General features: G+C 48.3%; 1 protein-coding gene across 1 annotated transcript; it reads right to left on the bottom strand.

Annotated features, from left to right (window-relative positions):
• Positions 1–670: 670 nt before the first annotated feature.
• Positions 671–25,198, bottom strand: LOC137366510 (beta-1,3-galactosyltransferase 9-like). The gene is made up of 2 exons (XM_068028304.1): positions 25,032–25,198; positions 671–3,866 (listed from the first exon to the last, which is right to left on the bottom strand). Exon 2 carries the CDS (start codon positions 3,861–3,863, stop codon positions 2,700–2,702), a length of 1,164 nt encoding a protein of 387 aa, XP_067884405.1. The 5' UTR covers positions 3,864–3,866; positions 25,032–25,198; the 3' UTR covers positions 671–2,699.
• Positions 25,199–25,528: the final 330 nt, after the last annotated feature.

Below are 25,528 nucleotides of genomic sequence, written 5' to 3'. Positions count from 1 at the left end.
CAGTTGCTACAGCGGCTTGGTAAACAGGCGCTGACGTCAAAAACAACAACTCACAGCCTCACTTGGCAGCTTCGCGTGCAGCACCACTGGCAGAACCAGCCTCTCGAGGATTGGCCTTCACGGCCATCAGCAAAGGTGCCCCTAGGCAAGACGCCCCCATCTAAATGGATTGTTTGCTGCTTGTCCATCATCTTTCATAGACGGAGGAATGCCAACCAACCAAAAGTCAGTTTACAAACTTGAATTCCACAGCTGTGTCTCCCGGGCGATATTGTTACAGATGAGCAGCAGATCCGGTTTCACTGTTGATTTAAGACGCGGCCATGCCACTCCCATGTTAGTGTTTATACGCCACACGAGTCTCTCCCACTTCTCTTCATCTCACCTCATCAGCATATCCTTCCATTCCTTTCTCCTTCATCTGTTTATCCAGCATCTCCCTAAAAGCATTGAGCCTGCTGAATAGCCACAGGCAAATCATTCAATCACATCAATCTCTGAAATTTCAGGTGGTGACTCCCAGAGTCGAATTGCAGGTGTAGAATCCCCAGTTACTGGTGTAATGTTTCAATTTAAATTACTCAGTGCTAATTACTTGATCGTGGTATTGAGTCCCCTGCAATTCTAGTGTCTCAGACCCTGAGCATTTTAATTAAAACAGGACTAACAGTAAAGATGGAAAAGATGACCATTGGAGATTTTATTTCTTTTTTAAATTAACATTCACACTGACAACAATTTTGAATGTTTTTTTTTACATAATATCTTAAGCATCTCAAATTTCTAGGCATTTCCTGTCCAATGTTTTCTGTTGCCGATGTAAATTTGTATCGCCAGCATGAGGAAGCAGGTGTAATTGCAGCGTGACGTTTACATGGAGGTTTTACATGTAAGTATGGACATAGAATTGATAATGGAAACATCCTATGAGACTGTGAATAAAGGTAAACTATCTCTTCTGGTCATTCTCAACCTGTCTGCATCCTTTGACATCGTTGACCACACCATCCTCCGCCAAAGCCTCTCCACTGTCGTCCAGCTGGGTGGGACTGTTCTCACCTGGTTCCATTCTTAACTATCTAATTGTAGCCAGAGAATCACATGCAATGGCTTCTTGTGCAGCTCCGGGACAATTAACTCTGGTGCCCCCCGACTAACCCCCCCCCTCCCCTCAAGGATCTATCCTTATCCCCCTCCTATTTCTTATTTACATGCTGCCCCTCGGTGACATCATCTGAAAGCACTGTGTTAATTTTCACATGTACACTGACGACACCCAGCTCTACCTCACCACCACCTCTCTCGACTCCTGCACTGTTGCTACATTATCAGACTGTTTATCGGACATCCAGTACTGGATGAGCAGAAATTTCCTTCAATTGAATATTGGGAAGACTGAAGCCATTGTTTTTGGTCCCCACTCCATTTCCCAGCTCTTGACTTCATCCCTGTCCTTGGCAACAGTCTGAGGCTAAACCAAGCTGTCTGCAACCTTGGTGTCACATTTGACCCTGATAGGAGCTTCCAATCAGATATTTGTGCCATCACTAAGACTCTTTCCAACTCCATAACATCACCTGACTTCGCCCTGTCTCAGCTCATCTGCTGCTGGAAACCTCACTCACGCTTTCATTAACTCTAGATTTGACTATTCCAAAGCACTCCTGGCTGCTCTCCCACATTCTACCCTCCGTAAACTTGAGGTCATCCGAAACTCTGCTGCCCATGTGTTAACTTGCAAGTTGCTGTTTAAAATGGGGACTGAATTCTGTCTGTACACGCTGCTGTAATTATACTCCAGCCTCTAACCCTCCATAATCTGAAGACCATACCTAGTCTTGACTCACTATGGCTGTTGAACTAATTGTTATTTAATCTTTGGGTTATCATGCAGTCACATTAAACTGGGAAACTTTACTCTGTGTTAATGATGAGGTTACAAAAGTACTTGCTAAGTGAGGTTGGATTCATTGTAAATTATGTTTCCAGCTGTTCGCCCAACTCCCTCGTCCATGTAAAGCCCAATTCGCAGGCAAGAAGTTAAGCAAAGGCCAGACTTTGCACCAATGAAACTGTTGAATCAATGAAAAGCATTGCCCAAGCTGACTTTGACTGTTGAGGGAGTCTTAGGGAGTTTTCGTTCCTGCCCCATACCAAGAACTGAACATTGTGTACAGTGTTGACAGAGTGCTGCATTGTCTGAAGCGCTGACATTCATCTCAGGTGCCCCCACGCCCCGCCCCCCACACCCCACCTCTTCCAACAGTTCCTGGTGGATGTCAACCATCTTAAGGGAAACAGGGACTTCTCCAAGCATGCTAGCCAGTGTCCATCTCTTACCCAAATAAATTCATCTCTGTTCTCTGGATGGCAAATTGGAGCCTGCAAACTGTTGCTGAGTTTGCCGAGCGATCTTGTTCAAAGTAGCTGATAGTACATTGTGCGCTTTGAGAGGTTTCGAAGAGATCTGATCAAGTAAGAGACAAAACGGCTGGTCTTTCTCTCCCGATTTCCACGACCCCTGTTCCAGAGCCTGTTGTGTGGGAGGGTGGAAGTCTCCACCCCATGTGACAGGAGACTCCTGCATTTTCCAGGACTGAGAAGCTCAGAACTTGGACAATTGATCCAAATCCATGCACTGTCAGCAGTAGCTGGTCCTGGCACAGTTGAGCGAACTGTCTGGCACCCTGCCAAATGGACTACCCAGCACGAATTTGGTCCAGTAAGTGCAGGAGTTTGCAGACAAACAGGGCAGTGTATTTTGACACCAGCGAACATTCTCTGCCATCGTTGACCAGTCGCCATATGGGCAGGAACTCCCCGGCTGTAATATGATGGGAGGCAATTATCGACTTGTAGCAGCACTGACTGAAGTGGAAGTGAGGGCCCCCAGACATCTTGGAGCTGTGCGTCGGCAGCACACCCATTCTCTTGGCACAAATCCCGACGAAGACGTCTTCGATGCTCAGCGATGGCACAGAGAGGGCTGCTACATAGACCTTGTGGGCCACATCCCCAGATACCACATAGGAAGTCCCGCTGCAGTAGTTTGGGTATGTGCCCCCTGGGTACACTGACTCAGAGACATAGTACCGGCTGCTAACATTTCGGATCACCCGAACGTTTCTGTGGACCCTGCCCAGGTACAGGTCTTTCAGCCCATCGCCTAGTCCCATCAAATGCTCAATCAGGTTGTAATAGTTCATAAAGACGTCATCATCGACTTTCAGAAGGTACTTTGCATTGGGGCAGTAAGTGGTAAACCAACGCATGACCATGATGGTCTTCAAGGTCAGGTTGAGGTAAGTGTCGACGAACAAGCCTTGTACCACGTCCTGGAACCGCTTCGATTCCTGGCCAATCATCTCCTGCTCCTGCGCCGACTCTGGCGTGCCCAGCGCAAAGAGTGTCCGCACGGCCCTCCCTCGCACCTCCTTCACCGAGCCCCAGCTCCTCCTGATGGCATACCGGCTCTGCCAATGTGCCGGCTTGCTGACCACGAAGCTGAGCAGGAAAACGTCGGAGTCTGCGCAGGCCCTGGGGTTGGCCACACGGTAGTACTTGTGGGCAGCTGGCCTTAGCATTGCTGCATCGAAGACGGCTGCCTCTCTTCTCCGCAGGGAGACGTTCATGTCCGCGAGGGAGTAGGGCGGAGGCTGCAGGAGCCATTCCTCTACAGAGCCGGCGCAGAAGACGGTCACCACCAGGACTGTGGCTCCGGACAGCAGCAGCGTTGTCAGGCACCGCAAGCCCCTGTGCTTGCCCGAGGAGTGGTGCTTGATGCAAGTGTAGCCGATGGGCAAAAGGGAACAGCAAATGTGCACCAGCAGCTGCGATAGCCTTCTCCAGGAAACACTGAGCATCTCCTGCACAACAGAAAACACAAAGCAGAGAAAATTGAAATGGGAAGGAATGAATGGACAGTTTCTGAGGCGTCACAGGAACGGGCCTCTGAAAATAAAGCAGATACCTCCTCCAAAAATGCCAACGCAACCCGTAACCATCCCCACATTTGAACAGCCAGCATTCCATAGATCAATCCTCAAACCCACGCTTATCCCCATCCATTTCTTTTCACCCTGCCAAGCATCACCCCACCATTGGCTGCTGTCAGCATGCTGGCTGAATATGGAAGTCATGCAGCGCAGCCTGATCCTTCCTGATATCCAGCGGGAGGGACTTACCCCACAGTCAAAGACAGCACTTCAGTCAAAGGACTGACCCACACGTCGATTACACAGCCAACACACAGCGACACTGAGATTGACAGCCGGAAGAGAGTGGGCCGAGAGTGGGTGGATATTAAAGGGTATGGGGAGAGACTGGGATTAGACAGGGTGGAATATTAAAGGGTACGGGGAGAGACTGGGATTAGACTGGGTGGATACTAAAGGGGACGGGGAGAGAGTGAGATTAGACTGGGTGGATACTAAAGGGGACGGGGAGAGAGTGAGATTAGACTGGGTGGAATATTAAAGGGTACGGGGAGAGAGTGGGATTAGACTGGGTGGAATATTAAAGGGTACAGGGAGAGAGTGGGATTAGACTGGGTGGAATATTAAAGGGTACAGGGAGAGAGTGGGATTAGACTGGGTGGAATATTAAAGGGTACAGGGAGAGTGTGGGATTAGACTGGGTGAATATTAAAGGGTACAGGGAGAGACTGGGATTAGACTGGGTGGAATATTAAAGGGTACAGGGAGAGAGTGGGATTAGACTGGGTGGAATATTAAAGGGTACAGGGAGAGAGTGGGATTAGACTGGGTGGAATATTAAAGGGTACAGGGAGAGTGTGGGATTAGACTGGGTGAATATTAAAGGGTACGGGGAGAGAGTGGGTTTAGACTGGGTGGAATATTAAAGGGTACAGGGAGAGAGTGGGATTAGACTGGGTGGAATATTAAAGGGTACGGGGAGCGAGTGAGATTAGACTGGGTGGAATATTAAAGGGTACGGGGAGAGACTGGGATTAGACTGGGTGGATACTAAAGGGGACGGGGAGAGAGTGAGATTAGACTGGGTGGATACTAAAGGGGACGGGGAGAGAGTGAGATTAGACTGGGTGGAATATTAAAGGGTACGGGGAGAGAGTGGGATTAGACTGGGTGGAATATTAAAGGGTACAGGGAGAGAGTGGGATTAGACTGGGTGGAATATTAAAGGGTACAGGGAGAGAGTGGGATTAGACTGGGTGGAATATTAAAGGGTACAGGGAGAGTGTGGGATTAGACTGGGTGGAATATTAAAGGGTACAGGGAGAGAGTGGGATTAGACTGGGTGGAATATTAAAGGGTACAGGGAGAGAGTGGGATTAGACTGGGTGGAATATTAAAGGGTACAGGGAGAGTGTGGGATTAGACTGGGTGAATATTAAAGGGTACGGGGAGAGAGTGGGTTTAGACTGGGTGGAATATTAAAGGGTACAGGGAGAGAGTGGGATTAGACTGGGTGGAATATTAAAGGGTACAGGGAGAGAGTGGGATTAGACTGGGTGGAATATTAAAGGGTACAGGAAGAGAGTGGGATTAGACTGGGTGGAATATTAAAGGGTACAGGGAGAGAGTGGGATTAGACTGGGTGGAATATTAAAGGGTACAGGGAGAGAGTGGGATTAGACTGGGTGGAATATTAAAGGGTACAGGGAGAGAGTGGGATTAGACTGGGTGAATATTAAAGGGTACGGGGAGAGAGTGGGATTAGACTGGGTGGATATTGAAGGGTACGGGGAGAGAGTGGGATTAGACTGGGTGAATATTAAAGGGTACAGGGAGAGAGTGGGATTAGACTGGGTGGAATATTAAAGGGTACAGGGAGAGAGTGGGATTAGACTGGGTGGAATATTAAAGGGTACAGGGAGAGAGTGGGATTAGACTGGGTGGAATATTAAAGGGTACAGGGAGAGAGTGGGATTAGACTGGGTGGAATATTAAAGGGTACAGGGAGAGAGTGGGATTAGACTGGGTGGAATATTAAAGGGTACAGGGAGAGAGTGGGATTAGACTGGGTGGAATATTAAAGGGTACGGGGAGCGAGTGAGATTAGACTGGGTGGATATTAAAGGGTACAGGGAGAGAGTGGGATTAGACTGGGTGGAATATTAAAGGGTACAGGGAGAGTGTGGGATTAGACTGGGTGGAATATTAAAGGGTACGGGGAGAGAGTGGGATTAGACTGGGTGAATATTAAAGGGTACGGGGAGAGAGTGGGATTAGACTGGTTGGATATTAAAGGGTACGGGGAGAGAGTGGGATTAGACTGGGTGGAATATTAAAGGGTACAGGGAGAGAGTGGGATTAGACTGGTTGGATATTAAAGGGTACGGGGAGAGAGTGGGATTAGACTGGGTGGATATTAAAGGGTACAGGGAGAGAGTGGGATTAGACTGGGTGGATATTAAAGGGTACGGGGAGAGAGTGGGATTAGACTGGGTGGATATTAAAGGGTACAGGGAGAGAGTGGGATTAGACTGGGTGGATATTAAAGGGTACAGGGAGAGAGTGGGATTAGACTGGGTGGAATATTAAAGGGTACGGGGAGAGACTGGGATTAGACTGGGTGGATACTAAAGGGGACGGGGAGAGAGTGAGATTAGACTGGGTGGAAAATTAAAGGGTACGGGGAGAGAGTGGGATTAGACTGGGTGGAATATTAAAGGGTACAGGGAGAGAGTGGGATTAGACTGGGTGGAATATTAAAGGGTACAGGGAGAGAGTGGGATTAGACTGGGTGGAATATTAAAGGGTACGGGGAGAGACTGGGATTAGACTGGGTGATATTAAAGGGTATGAGGAGAGAGTGGGATTAGACTGGGTGGGCGATTAAAGGGTACGGGGAGAGAGTGGGATTAGACTGGGTGGATATTAAAGGGTACGGGGAGAGAGTGGGATTAGACTGGGTGGATATTAAAGGGTACAGGGAGAGAGTGGGATTAGACTGGGTGAATATTAAAGGGTACGGGGAGAGAGTGGGATTAGACTGGGTGGATATTAAAGGGTACGGGGAGAGAGTGGGATTAGACTGGTTGGATATTAAAGGGTACGGGGAGAGAGTGGGATTAGACTGGGTGGAATATTAAAGGGTACGGGGAGAGACTGGGATTAGACTGGGTGGATACTAAAGGGGACGGGGAGAGAGTGAGATTAGACTGGGTGGAATATTAAAGGGTACGGGGAGAGAGTGGGATTAGACTGGGTGGAATATTAAAGGGTACAGGGAGAGAGTGGGATTAGACTGGGTGGAATATTAAAGGGTACAGGGAGAGAGTGGGATTAGACTGGGTGGAATATTAAAGGGTACAGGGAGAGAGTGGGATTAGACTGGGTGGAATATTAAAGGGTACAGGGAGAGAGTGGGATTAGACTGGGTGGAATATTAAAGGGTACAGGGAGAGAGTGGGATTAGACTGGGTGAATATTAAAGGGTACGGGGAGAGAGTGGGATTAGACTGGGTGGATATTGAAGGGTACGGGGAGAGAGTGGGATTAGACTGGGTGGAATATTAAAGGGTACAGGGAGAGAGTGGGATTAGACTGGGTGGAATATTAAAGGGTACAGGGAGAGAGTGGGATTAGACTGGGTGGAATATTAAAGGGTACAGGGAGAGAGTGGGATTAGACTGGGTGGAATATTAAAGGGTACAGGGAGAGAGTGGGATTAGACTGGGTGGAATATTAAAGGGTACAGGGAGAGAGTGGGATTAGACTGGGTGGAATATTAAAGGGTACAGGGAGAGAGTGGGATTAGACTGGGTGGAATATTAAAGGGTACAGGGAGAGAGTGGGATTAGACTGGGTGGAATATTAAAGGGTACAGGGAGAGAGTGGGATTAGACTGGGTGGAATATTAAAGGGTACGGGGAGCGAGTGAGATTAGACTGGGTGGATATTAAAGGGTACAGGGAGAGAGTGGGATTAGACTGGGTGGAATATTAAAGGGTACAGGGAGAGTGTGGGATTAGACTGGGTGGAATATTAAAGGGTACGGGGAGAGAGTGGGATTAGACTGGGTGAATATTAAAGGGTACGGGGAGAGAGTGGGATTAGACTGGTTGGATATTAAAGGGTACGGGGAGAGAGTGGGATTAGACTGGGTGGAATATTAAAGGGTACAGGGAGAGAGTGGGATTAGACTGGTTGGATATTAAAGGGTACGGGGAGAGAGTGGGATTAGACTGGGTGAATATTAAAGGGTACAGGGAGAGAGTGGGATTAGACTGGGTGGAATATTAAAGGGTACAGGGAGAGAGTGGGATTAGACTGGGTGGATATTAAAGGGTACGGGGAGAGAGTGGGATTAGACTGGGTGGATATTAAAGGGTACGGGGAGAGAGTGGGATTAGACTGGGTGGAATATTAAAGGGTACGGGGAGAGAGTGGGATTAGACTGGGTGGAATATTAAAGGGTACAGGGAGAGAGTGGGATTAGACTGGGTGGAATATTAAAGGGTACGGGGAGAGAGTGGGATTAGACTGGGTGGAATATTAAAGGGTACAGGGAGAGATTGGGATTAGACTGGGTGGATATTAAAGGGTACGGGGAGAGAGTGGGATTAGACTGGGTGGAATATTAAAGGGTACGGGGAGAGAGAGGGATTAGACTGGGTGGAATATTAAAGGGTACAGGGAGAGAGTGGGATTAGACTGGGTGGAATATTAAAGGGTACGGGGAGAGAGTGGGATTAGACTGGGTGGAATATTAAAGGGTACAGGGAGAGATTGGGATTAGACTGGGTGGATATTAAAGGGTACGGGGAGAGAGTGGGATTAGACTGGGTGGAATATTAAAGGATACGGGGAGAGTGTGGGATTAGACTGGGTGGATACTAAAGGGTATGGGGAGAGAGTGGGATTAGACTGGGTGGATATTAAAGCGGACGGGGAGAGACTGGGATTAGACTGGGTGGATATTGAAGGTACGGGGAGAGACTGGGATTAGACTGGGTGGATATTAAAGGGTATGGGGAGAGAGTGGGATTAGACTGGGTGGATATTAAAGGGGACGGGGAGAGACTGGGAATAGACTGGGTGGATATTAAAGGGGACGGGGAGAGAGTGGAATTAGACTGGGTGGATATTAAAGGGGACGGGGAGAGAGTGGGATTAGACTGGGTGGATATTAAAGGGGACGGGGAGAGAGTGGGATTAGACTGGGTGAATATTAAAGGGTACAGGGAGAGAGTGGGATTAGACTGGGTGGAATATTAAAGGGTACGGGGAGAGAGTGGGATTAGACTGGGTGGATATTCAAGGGGACGGGGAGAGAGTGGGATTAGACTGGGTGGATATTAAAGGGGACGGGGAGAGACTGGGATTAGACTGGGTGGAATATTAAAGGGGACGGGGAGAGACAGGGATTAGACTGGGTGGAATATTAAAGGGGACGGGGAGAGACTGGGATTAGACTGGGTGGATATTAAAGGGGACGGGGAGAGACTGGGATTAGACTGGGTGGATATTAAAGGGTACAGGGAGAGAGTGGGATTAGACTGGGTGGAATATTAAAGGGTACAGGGAGAGAGTGGGATTAGACTGGGTGGATATTAAAGGGAACAGGGAGAGTGTGGGATTAGACTGGGTGGATATTAAAGGGTCCAGGGAGAGAGTGGGATTAGACTGGGTGAATATTAAAGGGTACAGGGAGAGTGTGGGATTAGACTGGGTGGATATTAAAGGGTACAGGGAGAGAGTGGGATTAGACTGGGTGGAATATTAAAGGGTACAGAGAGAGTGTGGGATTAGACTGGGTGGATATTAAAGGGTACGGGAGAGAGTGGGATTAGACTGGGTGGATATTAAAGGGTACGGGGAGAGAGTGGGATTAGACTGGGTGGATATTAAAGGGTACAGGGAGAGAGTGGGATTAGACTGGGTGGAATATTAAAGGGTACGGGGAGAGTGTGGGATTAGACTTGGTGGAATATTAAAGGGTACGGGGAGAGAGTGGGATTAGACCGGGTGGATATTAAAGGGTACGGGGAGAGTGTGGGATTAGACTTGGTGGAATATTAAAGGGTACAGGGAGAGAGTGGGATTAGACCAGGTGGATATTAAAGGGGACAGGGAGAGAGTGGGATTAGACTGGGTGGATATTAAAGGGTACGGGGAGAGTGTGGGATTAGACTTGGTGGAATATTAAAGGGTACAGGGAGAGATTGGGATTAGACTGGGTGGATATTAAAGGGTACGGGGAGAGTGTGGGATTAGACTTGGTGGAATATTAAAGGGTACAGGGAGAGAGTGGGATTAGACCGGGTGGATATTAAAGGGTACAGGGAGAGAGTGGGATTAGACTGGGTGGATATTAAAGGGTACGGGGAGAGTGTGGGATTAGACCTGGTGGAATATTAAAGGGTACAGGGAGAAAGTGGGATTAGACTGGGTGGAATATTAAAGGGTACAGGGAGAGAGTGGGATTAGACTGGGTGGAATATTAAAGGGTACAGGGAGAGAGTGGGATTAGACTGGGTGGAATATTAAAGGGTACAGGGAGAGAGTGGGATTAGACTGGGTGGAATATTAAAGGGTACAGGGAGAGAGTGGGATTAGACTGGGTGGAATATTAAAGGGTACAGGGAGAGAGTGGGATTAGACTGGGTGGAATATTAAAGGGTACAGGGAGAGAGTGGGATTAGACTGGGTGGAATATTAAAGGGTACAGGGAGAGAGTGGGATTAGACTGGGTGGAATATTAAAGGGTACAGGGAGAGAGTGGGATTAGACTGGGTGGAATATTAAAGGGTACAGGGAGAGAGTGGGATTAGACTGGGTGGAATATTAAAGGGTACAGGGAGAGAGTGGGATTAGACTGGGTGGAATATTAAAGGGTACAGGGAGAGAGTGGGATTAGACTGGGTGGAATATTAAAGGGTACGGGGAGCGAGTGAGATTAGACTGGGTGGATATTAAAGGGTACGGGGAGAGAGTGGGATTAGACTGGGTGGAATATTAAAGGGTACAGGGAGAGAGTGGGATTAGACTGGGTGGAATATTAAAGGGTACAGGGAGAGTGTGGGATTAGACTGGTTGGATATTAAAGGGTACGGGGAGAGAGTGGGATTAGACTGGGTGGAATATTAAAGGGTACAGGGAGAGAGTGGGATTAGACTGGGTGGATATTAAAGGGTACGGGGAGAGAGTGGGATTAGACTGGGTGGATATTAAAGGGTACGGGGAGAGAGTGGGATTAGACTGGGTGGAATATTAAAGGGTACGGGGAGAGAGTGGGATTAGACTGGGTGGAATATTAAAGGGTACAGGGAGAGAGTGGGATTAGACTGGGTGGAATATTAAAGGGTACGGGGAGAGAGTGGGATTAGACTGGGTGGATATTAAAGGGTACGGGGAGAGAGTGGGATTAGACTGGGTGGAATATTAAAGGGTACGGGGAGAGTGTGGGATTAGACTGGGTGGATACTAAAGGGTATGGGGAGAGAGTGGGATTAGACTGGGTGGATATTAAAGCGGACGGGGAGAGACTGGGATTAGACTGGGTGGATATTGAAGGTACGGGGAGAGACTGGGATTAGACTGGGTGGATATTAAAGGGGACGGGGAGAGACTGGGAATAGACTGGGTGGATATTAAAGGGGACGGGGAGAGAGTGGAATTAGACTGGGTGGATATTAAAGGGGACGGGGAGAGAGTGGGATTAGACTGGGTGGATATTAAAGGGGACGGGGAGAGACTGGGATTAGATAGGGTGGATATTAAAGGGGACGGGGAGAGAGTGGGATTAGACTGGGTGGAATATTAAAGGGTACGGGGAGAGAGTGGGATTAGACTGGGTGGAATATTAAAGGGTACGGGGAGAGAGTGGGATTAGACTGGGTGGATATTAAAGGGGACGGGGAGAGAGTGGGATTAGACTGGGTGGATATTAAAGGGTACAGGGAGAGAGTGGGATTAGACTGGGTGGAATATTAAAGGGGACGGGGAGAGACTGGGATTAGACTGGGAGGAATATTAAAGGGGACGGGGAGAGAGTGGGATTAGACTGGGTGGATATTAAAGGGTACAGGGAGAGAGTGGGATTAGACTGGGTGGAATATTAAAGGGTACAGGGAGAGAGTGGGATTAGACTGGGTGGAATATTAAAGGGGACGGGGAGAGAGTGGGATTAGACTGGGTGGAATATTAAAGGGGACAGGGAGAGACTGGGATTAGACTGGGTGAATATTAAAGGGGACGGGGAGAGACTGGGATTAGACTGGGTGGATATTAAAGGGTACGGGGAGAGAGTGGGATTAGACAGGGTGGATATTAAAGGGTACAGGGAGAGAGTGGGATTAGACTGGGTGGAATATTAAAGGGTACAGGGAGAGAGTGGGATTAGACTGGGTGGATATTAAAGGGAACAGGGAGAGTGTGGGATTAGACTGGGTGGATATTAAAGGGTACAGGGAGAGAGTGGGATTAGACTGGGTGGAATATTAAAGGGTACAGAGAGAGTGTGGGATTAGACTGGGTGGATATTAAAGGGTACGGGAGAGAGTGGGATTAGACTGGGTGGATATTAAAGGGTACGGGGAGAGAGTGGGATTAGACTGGGTGGAATATTAAAGGGTACGGGGAGAGAGTGGGATTAGACAGGGTGGATATTAAAGGGTACGGGGAGAGTGTGGGATTAGACTTGGTGGAATATTAAAGGGTACGGGGAGAGAGTGGGATTAGACCGGGTGGATATTAAAGGGTACGGGGAGAGTGTGGGATTAGACTTGGTGGAATATTAAAGGGTACAGGGAGAGAGTGGGATTAGACCGGGTGGATATTAAAGGGGACGGGGAGAGAGTGGGATTAGACCAGGTGGATATTAAAGGGGACAGGGAGAGAGTGGGATTAGACTGGGTGGATATTAAAGGGTACGGGGAGAGTGTGGGATTAGACTTGGTGGAATATTAAAGGGTACAGGGAGAGAGTGGGATTAGACCGGGTGGATATTAAAGGGTACAGGGAGAGAGTGGGATTAGACTGGGTGGATATTAAAGGGTACGGGGAGAGTGTGGGATTAGACTTGGTGGAATATTAAAGGGTACAGGGAGAGAGTGGGATTAGACCGGGTGGATATTAAAGGGGACAGGGAGAGTGTGGGATTAGACTGGGTGGATGTTAAAGGGTACGGGGAGAGAGTGGGATTAGACTGGGTGGAATATTAAAGGGTACGGGGAGAGAGTGGGATTAGACTGGGTGGAATATTAAAGGGTACAGGGAGAGAGTGGGATTAGACCGGGCGGATATTAAAGGGTACGGGGAGAGAGTGGGATTAGACTGGGTGGAATATTAAAGGGTACAGGGAGAGAGTGGGATTAGACTGGGTGGAATATTAAAGGGTACAGGGAGAGAGTGGGATTAGACTGGGTGGAATATTAAAGGGTACAGGGAGAGTGTGGGATTAGACTGGGTGGATATTAAAGGGTACGGGGAGAGAGTGGGATTAGACTGGGTGGATATTAAAGGGTACGGGGAGAGAGTGGGATTAGACTGGGTGGAATATTAAAGGGTACAGGGAGAGAGTGGGATTAGACTGGGTGGATATTAAAGGGTACGGGGAGAGAGTGGGATTAGACTGGGTGGAATATTAAAGGGTACAGGGAGAGAGTGGGATTAGACTGGGTGGAATATTAAAGGGTACAGGGAGAGAGTGGGATTAGACTGGGTGGAATATTAAAGGGTACAGGGAGAGTGTGGGATTAGACTGGGTGAATATTAAAGGGTACAGGGAGAGTGTGGGATTAGACTGGGTGAATATTAAAGGGTACAGGGAGAGTGTGGGATTAGACTGGGTGAATATTAAAGGGTACAGGGAGAGAGTGGGTTTAGACTGGGTGGAATATTAAAGGGTACAGGGAGAGAGTGGGATTAGACTGGGTGGAATATTAAAGGGTACAGGGAGAGAGTGGGATTAGACTGGGTGGAATATTAAAGGGTACAGGAAGAGAGTGGGATTAGACTGGGTGGAATATTAAAGGGTACAGGGAGAGAGTGGGATTAGACTGGGTGGAATATTAAAGGGTACAGGGAGAGAGTGGGATTAGACTGGGTGAATATTAAAGGGTACGGGGAGAGAGTGGGATTAGACTGGGTGGAATATTAAAGGGTACAGGGAGAGAGTGGGATTAGACTGGGTGGAATATTAAAGGGTACAGGGAGAGAGTGGGATTAGACTGGGTGGAATATTAAAGGGTACAGGGAGAGAGTGGGATTAGACTGGGTGGAATATTAAAGGGTACGGGGAGCGAGTGAGATTAGACTGGGTGGATATTAAAGGGTACAGGGAGAGAGTGGGATTAGACTGGGTGGAATATTAAAGGGTACAGGGAGAGTGTGGGATTAGACTGGGTGGAATATTAAAGGGTACGGGGAGAGAGTGGGATTAGACTGGGTGAATATTAAAGGGTACGGGGAGAGAGTGGGATTAGACTGGTTGGATATTAAAGGGTACGGGGAGAGAGTGGGATTAGACTGGGTGGAATATTAAAGGGTACAGGGAGAGAGTGGGATTAGACTGGTTGGATATTAAAGGGTACGGGGAGAGAGTGGGATTAGACTGGGTGGATATTAAAGGGTACAGGGAGAGAGTGGGATTAGACTGGGTGGATATTAAAGGGTACGGGGAGAGAGTGGGATTAGACTGGGTGGATATTAAAGGGTACAGGGAGAGAGTGGGATTAGACTGGGTGGATATTAAAGGGTACAGGGAGAGAGTGGGATTAGACTGGGTGGAATATTAAAGGGTACGGGGAGAGACTGGGATTAGACTGGGTGGATACTAAAGGGGACGGGGAGAGAGTGAGATTAGACTGGGTGGAAAATTAAAGGGTACGGGGAGAGAGTGGGATTAGACTGGGTGGGCGATTAAAGGGTACGGGGAGAGAGTGGGATTAGACTGGGTGGAATATTAAAGGGTACGGGGAGAGACTGGGATTAGACTGGGTGGATACTAAAGGGGACGGGGAGAGAGTGAGATTAGACTGGGTGATATTAAAGGGTATGAGGAGAGAGTGGGATTAGACTGGGTGGGCGATTAAAGGGTACGGGGAGAGAGTGGGATTAGACTGGGTGGATATTAAAGGGTACGGGGAGAGAGTGGGATTAGACTGGGTGGATATTAAAGGGTACAGGGAGAGAGTGGGATTAGACTGGGTGAATATTAAAGGGTACGGGGAGAGAGTGGGATTAGACTGGGTGGATATTAAAGGGTACGGGGAGAGAGTGTTATTAGACTGGTTGGATATTAAAGGGTACGGGGAGAGAGTGGGATTAGACTGGGTGGAATATTAAAGGGTACGGGGAGAGACTGGGATTAGACTGGGTGGATACTAAAGGGGACGGGGAGAGAGTGAGATTAGACTGGGTGGAATATTAAAGGGTACGGGGAGAGAGTGGGATTAGACTGGGTGGAATATTAAAGGGTACAGGGAGAGAGTGGGATAAGACTGGGTGGAATATTAAAGGGTACAGGGAGAGAGTGGGATTAGACTGGGTGGAATATTAAAGGGTACAGGGAGAGAGTGGGATTAGACTGGGTGGAATATTAAAGGGTACAGGGAGAGAGTGGGATTAGACTGGGTGGAATATTAAAGGGTACAGGGAGAGAGTGGGATTAGACTGGGTGAATATTAAAGGGTACGGGGAGAGAGTGGGATTAGACTGGGTGGATATTGAAGGGTACGGGGAGAGAGTGGGATTAGACTGGGTGGAATATTAAAGGGTACAGGGAGAGAGTGGGATTAGACTGGGTGGAATATTAAAGGGTACAGGGAGAGAGTGGGATTAGACTGGGTGGAATATTAAAGGGTACAGGGAGAGAGTGGGATTAGACTGGGTGGAATATTAAAGGGTACAGGGAGAGAGTGGGATTAGACTGGGTGGAATATTAAAGGGTACAGGGAGAGAGTGGGATTAGACTGGGTGGAATATTAAAGGGTACAGGGAGAGAGTGGGATTAGACTGGGTGGAATATTAAAGGGTACAGGGAGAGAGTGGGATTAGACTGGGTGGAATATTAAAGGGTACAGGGAGAGAGTGGGATTAGACTGGGTGGAATATTAAAGGGTACGGGGAGCGAGTGAGATTAGACTGGGTGGATATTAAAGGGTACAGGGAGAGAGTGGGATTAGACTGGGTGGAATATTAAAGGGTACAGGGAGAGTGTGGGATTAGACTGGGTGGAATATTAAAGGGTACGGGGAGAGAGTGGGATTAGACTGGGTGAATATTAAAGGGTACGGGGAGAGAGTGGGATTAGACTGGTTGGATATTAAAGGGTACGGGGAGAGAGTGGGATTAGACTGGGTGGAATATTAAAGGGTACAGGGAGAGAGTGGGATTAGACTGGTTGGATATTAAAGGGTACGGGGAGAGAGTGGGATTAGACTGGGTGAATATTAAAGGGTACAGGGAGAGAGTGGGATTAGACTGGGTGGAATATTAAAGGGTACAGGGAGAGAGTGGGATTAGACTGGGTGGATATTAAAGGGTACGGGGAGAGAGTGGGATTAGACTGGGTGGATATTAAAGGGTACGGGGAGAGAGTGGGATTAGACTGGGTGGAATATTAAAGGGTACGGGGAGAGAGTGGGATTAGACTGGGTGGAATATTAAAGGGTACAGGGAGAGAGTGGGATTAGACTGGGTGGAATATTAAAGGGTACGGGGAGAGAGTGGGATTAGACTGGGTGGAATATTAAAGGGTACAGGGAGAGATTGGGATTAGACTGGGTGGATATTAAAGGGTACGGGGAGAGAGTGGGATTAGACTGGGTGGAATATTAAAGGGTACGGGGAGAGAGAGGGATTAGACTGGGTGGAATATTAAAGGGTACAGGGAGAGAGTGGGATTAGACTGGGTGGAATATTAAAGGGTACGGGGAGAGAGTGGGATTAGACTGGGTGGAATATTAAAGGGTACAGGGAGAGATTGGGATTAGACTGGGTGGATATTAAAGGGTACGGGGAGAGAGTGGGATTAGACTGGGTGGAATATTAAAGGGTACGGGGAGAGTGTGGGATTAGACTGGGTGGATACTAAAGGGTATGGGGAGAGAGTGGGATTAGACTGGGTGGATATTAAAGCGGACGGGGAGAGACTGGGATTAGACTGGGTGGATATTGAAGGTACGGGGAGAGACTGGGATTAGACTGGGTGGATATTAAAGGGTATGGGGAGAGAGTGGGATTAGACTGGGTGGATATTAAAGGGGACGGGGAGAGACTGGGAATAGACTGGGTGGATATTAAAGGGGACGGGGAGAGAGTGGAATTAGACTGGGTGGATATTAAAGGGGACGGGGAGAGAGTGGGATTAGACTGGGTGGATATTAAAGGGGACGGGGAGAGAGTGGGATTAGACTGGGTGAATATTAAAGGGTACAGGGAGAGAGTGGGATTAGACTGGGTGGAATATTAAAGGGTACGGGGAGAGAGTGGGATTAGACTGGGTGGATATTCAAGGGGACGGGGAGAGAGTGGGATTAGACTGGGTGGATATTAAAGGGGACGGGGAGAGACAGGGATTAGACTGGGTGGAATATTAAAGGGGACGGGGAGAGACTGGGATTAGACTGGGTGGAATATTAAAGGGGACGGGGAGAGACAGGGATTAGACTGGGTGGAATATTAAAGGGGACGGGGAGAGACTGGGATTAGACTGGGTGGATATTAAAGGGGACGGGGAGAGACTGGGATTAGACTGGGTGGATATTAAAGGGTACAGGGAGAGAGTGGGATTAGACTGGGTGGAATATTAAAGGGTACAGGGAGAGAGTGGGATTAGACTGGGTGGATATTAAAGGGAACAGGGAGAGTGTGGGATTAGACTGGGTGGATATTAAAGGGTCCAGGGAGAGAGTGGGATTAGACTGGGTGAATATTAAAGGGTACAGGGAGAGTGTGGGATTAGACTGGGTGGATATTAAAGGGTACAGGGAGAGAGTGGGATTAGACTGGGTGGAATATTAAAGGGTACAGAGAGAGTGTGGGATTAGACTGGGTGGATATTAAAGGGTACGGGAGAGAGTGGGATTAGACTGGGTGGATATTAAAGGGTACGGGGAGAGAGTGGGATTAGACTGGGTGGATATTAAAGGGTACAGGGAGAGAGTGGGATTAGACTGGGTGGAATATTAAAGGGTACGGGGAGAGTGTGGGATTAGACTTGGTGGAATATTAAAGGGTACGGGGAGAGAGTGGGATTAGACCGGGTGGATATTAAAGGGTACGGGGAGAGTGTGGGATTAGACTTGGTGGAATATTAAAGGGTACAGGGAGAGAGTGGGATTAGACCAGGTGGATATTAAAGGGGACAGGGAGAGAGTGGGATTAGACTGGGTGGATATTAAAGGGTACGGGGAGAGTGTGGGATTAGACTTGGTGGAATATTAAAGGGTACAGGGAGAGATTGGGATTAGACTGGGTGGATATTAAAGGGTACGGGGAGAGTGTGGGATTAGACTTGGTGGAATATTAAAGGGTACAGGGAGAGAGTGGGATTAGACCGGGTGGATATTAAAGGGTACAGGGAGAGAGTGGGATTAGACTGGGTGGATATTAAAGGGTACGGGGAGAGTGTGGGATTAGACCTGGTGGAATATTAAAGGGTACAGGGAGAAAGTGGGATTAGACTGGGTGGAATATTAAAGGGTACAGGGAGAGAGTGGGATTAGACTGGGTGGAATATTAAAGGGTACAGGGAGAGAGTGGGATTAGACTGGGTGGAATATTAAAGGGTACAGGGAGAGAGTGGGATTAGACTGGGTGGAATATTAAAGGGTACAGGGAGAGAGTGGGATTAGACTGGGTGGAATATTAAAGGGTACAGGGAGAGAGTGGGATTAGACTGGGTGGAATATTAAAGGGTACAGGGAGAGAGTGGGATTAGACTGGGTGGAATATTAAAGGGTACAGGGAGAGAGTGGGATTAGACTGGGTGGAATATTAAAGGGTACAGGGAGAGAGTGGGATTAGACTGGGTGGAATATTAAAGGGTACAGGGAGAGAGTGGGATTAGACTGGGTGGAATATTAAAGGGTACAGGGAGAGAGTGGGATTAGACTGGGTGGAATATTAAAGGGTACAGGGAGAGAGTGGGATTAGACTGGGTGGAATATTAAAGGGTACGGGGAGCGAGTGAGATTAGACTGGGTGGATATTAAAGGGTACGGGGAGAGAGTGGGATTAGACTGGGTGGAATATTAAAGGGTACAGGGAGAGAGTGGGATTAGACTGGGTGGAATATTAAAGGGTACAGGGAGAGTGTGGGATTAGACTGGTTGGATATTAAAGGGTACGGGGAGAGAGTGGGATTAGACTGGGTGGAATATTAAAGGGTACAGGGAGAGAGTGGGATTAGACTGGGTGGATATTAAAGGGTACGGGGAGAGAGTGGGATTAGACTGGGTGGATATTAAAGGGTACGGGGAGAGAGTGGGATTAGACTGGGTGGAATATTAAAGGGTACGGGGAGAGAGTGGGATTAGACTGGGTGGAATATTAAAGGGTACGGGGAGAGTGTGGGATTAGACTGGGTGGATACTAAAGGGTATGGGGAGAGAGTGGGATTAGACTGGGTGGATATTAAAGCGGACGGGGAGAGACTGGGATTAGACTGGGTGGATATTGAAGGTACGGGGAGAGACTGGGATTAGACTGGGTGGATATTAAAGGGGACGGGGAGAGACTGGGAATAGACTGGGTGGATATTAAAGGGGACGGGGAGAGAGTGGAATTAGACTGGGTGGATATTAAAGGGGACGGGGAGAGAGTGGGATTAGACTGGGTGGATATTAAAGGGGACGGGGAGAGACTGGGATTAGATAGGGTGGATATTAAAGGGGACGGGGAGAGAGTGGGATTAGACTGGGTGGAATATTAAAGGGTACGGGGAGAGAGTGGGATTAGACTGGGTGGATATTAAAGGGGACGGGGAGAGAGTGGGATTAGACTGGGTGGAATATTAAAGGGGACGGGGAGAGACTGGGATTAGACTGGGTGGAATATTAAAGGGGACGGGGAGAGAGTGGGATTAGACTGGGTGGATATTAAAGGGTACAGGGAGAGAGTGGGATTAGACTGGGTGGAATATTAAAGGGGACGGGGAGAGAGTGGGATTAGACTGGGTGGAATATTAAAGGGGACGGGGAGAGACAGGGATTAGACTGGGTGGATATTAAAGGGGACGGGGAGAGACTGGGATTAGACTGGGTGAATATTAAAGGGGACGGGGAGAGACTGGGATTAGACTGGGTGGATATTAAAGGGTACGGGGAGAGAGTGGGATTAGACAGGGTGGATATTAAGGGGTACAGGGAGAGAGTGGGATTAGACTGGGTGGAATATTAAAGGGTACAGGGAGAGAGTGGGATTAGACTGGGTGGATATTAAAGGGAACAGGGAGAGTGTGGGATTAGACTGGGTGGATATTAAAGGGTACAGGGAGAGAGTGGGATTAGACTGGGTGGAATATTAAAGGGTACAGAGAGAGTGTGGGATTAGACTGGGTGGATATTAAAGGGTACGGGAGAGAGTGGGATTAGACTGGGTGGATATTAAAGGGTACGGGGAGAGAGTGGGATTAGACTGGGTGGATATTAAAGGGTACGGGGAGAGAGTGGGATTAGACAGGGTGGATATTAAAGGGTACGGGGAGAGTGTGGGATTAGACTTGGTGGAATATTAAAGGGTACGGGGAGAGAGTGGGATTAGACCGGGTGGATATTAAAGGGTACGGGGAGAGTGTGGGATTAGACTTGGTGGAATATTAAAGGGTACAGGGAGAGAGTGGGATTAGACCGGGTGGATATTAAAGGGGACGGGGAGAGAGTGGGATTAGACCAGGTGGATATTAAAGGGGACAGGGAGAGAGTGGGATTAGACTGGGTGGATATTAAAGGGTACGGGGAGAGTGTGGGATTAGACTTGGTGGAATATTAAAGGGTACAGGGAGAGAGTGGGATTAGACCGGGTGGATATTAAAGGGTACAGGGAGAGAGTGGGATTAGACTGGGTGGATATTAAAGGGTACGGGGAGAGTGTGGGATTAGACTTGGTGGAATATTAAAGGGTACAGGGAGAGAGTGGGATTAGACCGGGTGGATATTAAAGGGGACAGGGAGAGTGTGGGATTAGACTGGGTGGATGTTAAAGGGTACGGGGAGAGAGTGGGATTAGACTGGGTGGAATATTAAAGGGTACGGGGAGAGAGTGGGATTAGACTGGGTGGAATATTAAAGGGTACAGGGAGAGAGTGGGATTAGACCGGGCGGATATTAAAGGGTACGGGGAGAGAGTGGGATTAGACTGGGTGGATATTAAAGGGTACGGGGAGAGAGTGGGATTAGACTGGGTGGATATTAAAGGGTACAGGGAGAGAGTGGGATTAGACTGGGTGGAATATTAAAGGGTACAGGGAGAGAGTGGGATTAGACTGGGTGGACATTAAAGGGAACGGGGAGAGTGTGGGATTAGACCGGGTGGATATTAAAGGGTACGGGGAGAGAGTGGTATTAGACCGGGTGGATATTAAAGGGTACAGGGAGAGAGTGGGATTAGACTGGGTGGAATATTAAAGGGTACAGGGAGAGAGTGGGATTAGACTGGGTGGATATTAAAGGGTACGGGGAGAGAGTGGGATTAGACTGGGTGGATATTAAAGGGTACAAGGAGAGAGTGGGATTCGACTGGGTGGATGTTAAAGGGTACGGGGAGAGAGTGGGATTAGACTGGGTGGATATTAAAGGGTACGGGGAGAGTGTGGGATTAGATTTGGTGGAATATTAAAGGGTACGGAGAGAGAGTGGGATTAGACTGGGTGGATATTAAAGGGTACGGGGAGAGAGTGGGATTAGACTGGGTGGAATATTAAAGGGTACAGGGAGAGTGTGGGATTAGACTTGATGGAATATTAAAGGGTACAGGGAGAGAGTGGGATTAGACTGGGTGGATATTAAAGGGTACAGGGAGAGAGTGGGATTAGACTGGGTGGATATTAAAGGGTACGGGGAGAGAGTGGGATTAGACTGGGTGGATATTAAAGGGTACAGGGAGAGAGTGGGATTAGACTGGGTGGATATTAAAGGGTACGGGGAGAGAGTGGGATTAGACTGGGTGGAATATTAAAGGGTACAGGGAGAGAGTGGGATTAGACTGGGTGGATATTAAAGGGTACGGGGAGAGAGTGGGATTAGACTGGGTGGATATTAAAGGGTACAAGGAGAGAGTGGGATTCGACTGGGTGGATGTTAAAGGGGACAGGGAGAGTGTGGGATTAGACTGGGTGGATATTAAAGGGGACAGGGAGAGTGTGGGATTAGATTTGGTGGAATATTAAAGGGTACGGAGAGAGAGTGGGATTAGACTGGGTGGATATTAAAGGGTACGGGGAGAGAGTGGGATTAGACTGGGTGGAATATTAAAGGGTACAGGGAGAGTGTGGGATTAGACTTGGTGGAATATTAAAGGGTACAGGGAGAGAGTGGGATTAGACCGGGTGGATATTAAAGGGGACAGGGAGAGTGTGGGATTAGACTTGGTGGAATATTAAAGGGTACGGGGAGAGAGTGGGATTAGACTGGGTGGATATTAAAGGGTACGGGGAGAGAGTGGGATTAGACTGGGTGGAATATTAAAGGGTACAGGGAGAGAGTGGGATTAGACTGGGTGGATATTAAAGGGTACGGGGAGAGAGTGGGATTAGACTGGGTGGATATTAAAGGGTACAGGGAGAGAGTGGGATTAGACTGGGTGGATATTAAAGGGTACAGGGAGAGAGTGGGATTAGACTGGGTGGATATTAAAGGGTACGGGGAGAGAGTGGGATTAGACTGGGTGGATATTAAAGGGTATGGGGAGAGTGTGGGATTAGATTTGGTGGAATATTAAAGGGTACAGGGAGAGAGTGGGATTAGACTGGGTGGATATTAAAGGGTATGGGGAGAGTGTGGGATTAGACTTGGTGGAATATTAAAGGGTACAGGGAGAGAGTGGGATTAGACCGGGTGGATATTAAAGGGGACAGGGAGAGTGTGGGATTAGACTGGGTGGATATTAAAGGGGACAGGGAGAGTGTGGGATTAGACTTGGTGGAATATTAAAGGGTACGGAGAGAGAGTGGGATTAGACTGGGTGGATATTAAAGGTTACAGGGAGAGAGTGGGTTTAGACTGGGTGGAATATTAAAGGGTACGGAGAGAGAGTGGGATTAGACTGGGTGGATATTGAAGGGTACAGGGAGAGAGTGGGATTAGACTGGGTGGAATATTAAAGGGTACGGAGAGAGAGTGGGATTAGACTGGGTGGATATTGAAGGGTACAGGGAGAGAGTGGGATTAGACTGGGTGGATATTAAAGGGTACGGGGAGAGAGTGGGATTAGACTGGGTGGAATATTAAAGGGTACGGGGAGAGAGTGGGATTAGACTAGGTGGGTGTTGAATATAATTTTATCATTACAGATACTGAATTGAAAAGCTAGTCCCTGTTGAACATCATTACTCTCTATGCCTATTGAATCCAGTGTTTCACTTCATTGACCCACTTCCTGTGCTATATTTCCGCTGTTCTACAGCTGGGTTTTGCTGAGCAGTCACATGCTTTTGATACATCTTATTAAATTTTGCCAACCCAAGCACATCCGGACCGACAGTCATTGAGATGTGCACGCCCTGTTTCAGCAGATACAATGCTCCTGTAATTCACTACTGGTTGACCCTTCTCAGCCTTACTGTGGGACCTTTCCTCTGACTACCCATCCTATCGATATCCTAGATGCAGGAACAGTCTCTCTTGGACTGGACAGAGCCCGTAGGGTCTCATCATTCACAGGCGAGCAACACAAACAGCCCAATGGACTCAGTGCTGAGAGAGAGAGAGAGGGACTGTTACAAAGTGGAAATGAGTAAAATTCACACATCAAATGAACATCACTGCAGTGGATCAAGCAACCCAGTAAGGGTGTGTTAAATGTCCTGTGTGTACATCATAGATTTAGAGACACTTTATGCAAGTATTATGTTTTCAATCCGCAGCAAGAACACAGCAAAAAATAAAATGTTAAAACTGTCAATATAAGACAGAGCGAGAGACAGTCATATACACACACACGCACACAACACAGTCAAAGGCAAACAGACAGAGAGACCCACAGACAGAGTCACACATAACACAGACAGAGGGAGGCATACACAGAGAGAGACACAAAAAAACATACACAGAGACATGCAGAGAGACAGAAACACACACAGAGTGAGACACGCACATACACAGAGACACACACACATATATAATAGACAGAGGGAGGCACACACATACACAGACACAGCGAAACACACAGAGACAGGCAAACACACAGATATAACAGACAGAGGGAGGCACACACATACACAGACACAGCGAAACACACAGAGACAGGCAAACACACAGATATAACAGACAGAGGGAGGCACACACAGACACAGATAGACACACAGAGACAGGCAAACACACAGTGTCACACACATATAACAGACTGAGGGAGGTACACACATACAGAGACACAGAGAGACGCACACAGAGACAGGCAAACACACAGTGACACACACACATATAACAGACAGAGGGAGGCACACACAGACAGTGACACACACACAAAAACATACACAGAGACGCAGAGAGACAGAAACACATACAGAGGGAGATACACATATAGACACACAGAGACAGACAAACACACAGTCTCACACACAGACACAGATCCACATAGCCTGTCAGACACAGAGAGATCACACACAGACAAACACACAGACACACACACACATCAGACCCCCATACACACACACATCAGACTCACACACATCAGACATACAAACACACGCAGATCGCACACCCGCACCCGCACACACAGATCAGACACAGATAAAGATCAGGCACAGATACACAAAGCCTGTCAGACGCAGAGAGATCACACACACGCACAATCAGAAACACATTCATTAGACACACACCCAGACATACACACACACACACAGCCGCTCAGACAGAGACACAGACACTCTAATTCACCTACCAGCCCAGTCACTCTGCTCTATTTCACACCCTCTTCTCCCTCCACCAATGTCCGTCACTGCAATGCGCTACAACAAGAGGAGGCGCTGAGCAGCCGGCACAATGTGAACCGCAGAAAGGCTGCATCGCGACAGGAGCCTGAATGCAGCAGGGCAGCTCTCTCTCTCTCTGTTCCTGATCCCTGACATTCTGCCTCTCTCTCTATCTCTGTTCCTGATCCCTGGAATTCTGCCTCTCTCTCTCTCTCTGTTCCTGATCCCTGACATTCTGCCTCTCTCTCTATCTCTGTTCCTGATCCCTGGAATTCTGCCTCTCTCTCTCTGTGTTACTGATCCCTGACATTCTGCCTCTCTCTCTATCTCTGTTCCTGATCCCTGGAATTCTGCCTCTCTCTCTCTGTGTTACTGATCCCTGACATTCTGCCTCTCTCTCTATCTCTGTTCCTGATCCCTGGAATTCTGCCTCTCTCTCTCTCTCTGTTCCTGATCCCTGACATTC

Source organism: Heterodontus francisci, unplaced genomic scaffold (assembly GCF_036365525.1).
Source record: "Heterodontus francisci isolate sHetFra1 unplaced genomic scaffold, sHetFra1.hap1 HAP1_SCAFFOLD_865, whole genome shotgun sequence".
Lineage (NCBI taxonomy): Eukaryota > Metazoa > Chordata > Chondrichthyes > Heterodontiformes > Heterodontidae > Heterodontus > Heterodontus francisci.
Note: the sequence above shows the minus strand (reverse complement) of the source record. Positions and strands in the feature narration are given on the sequence as shown.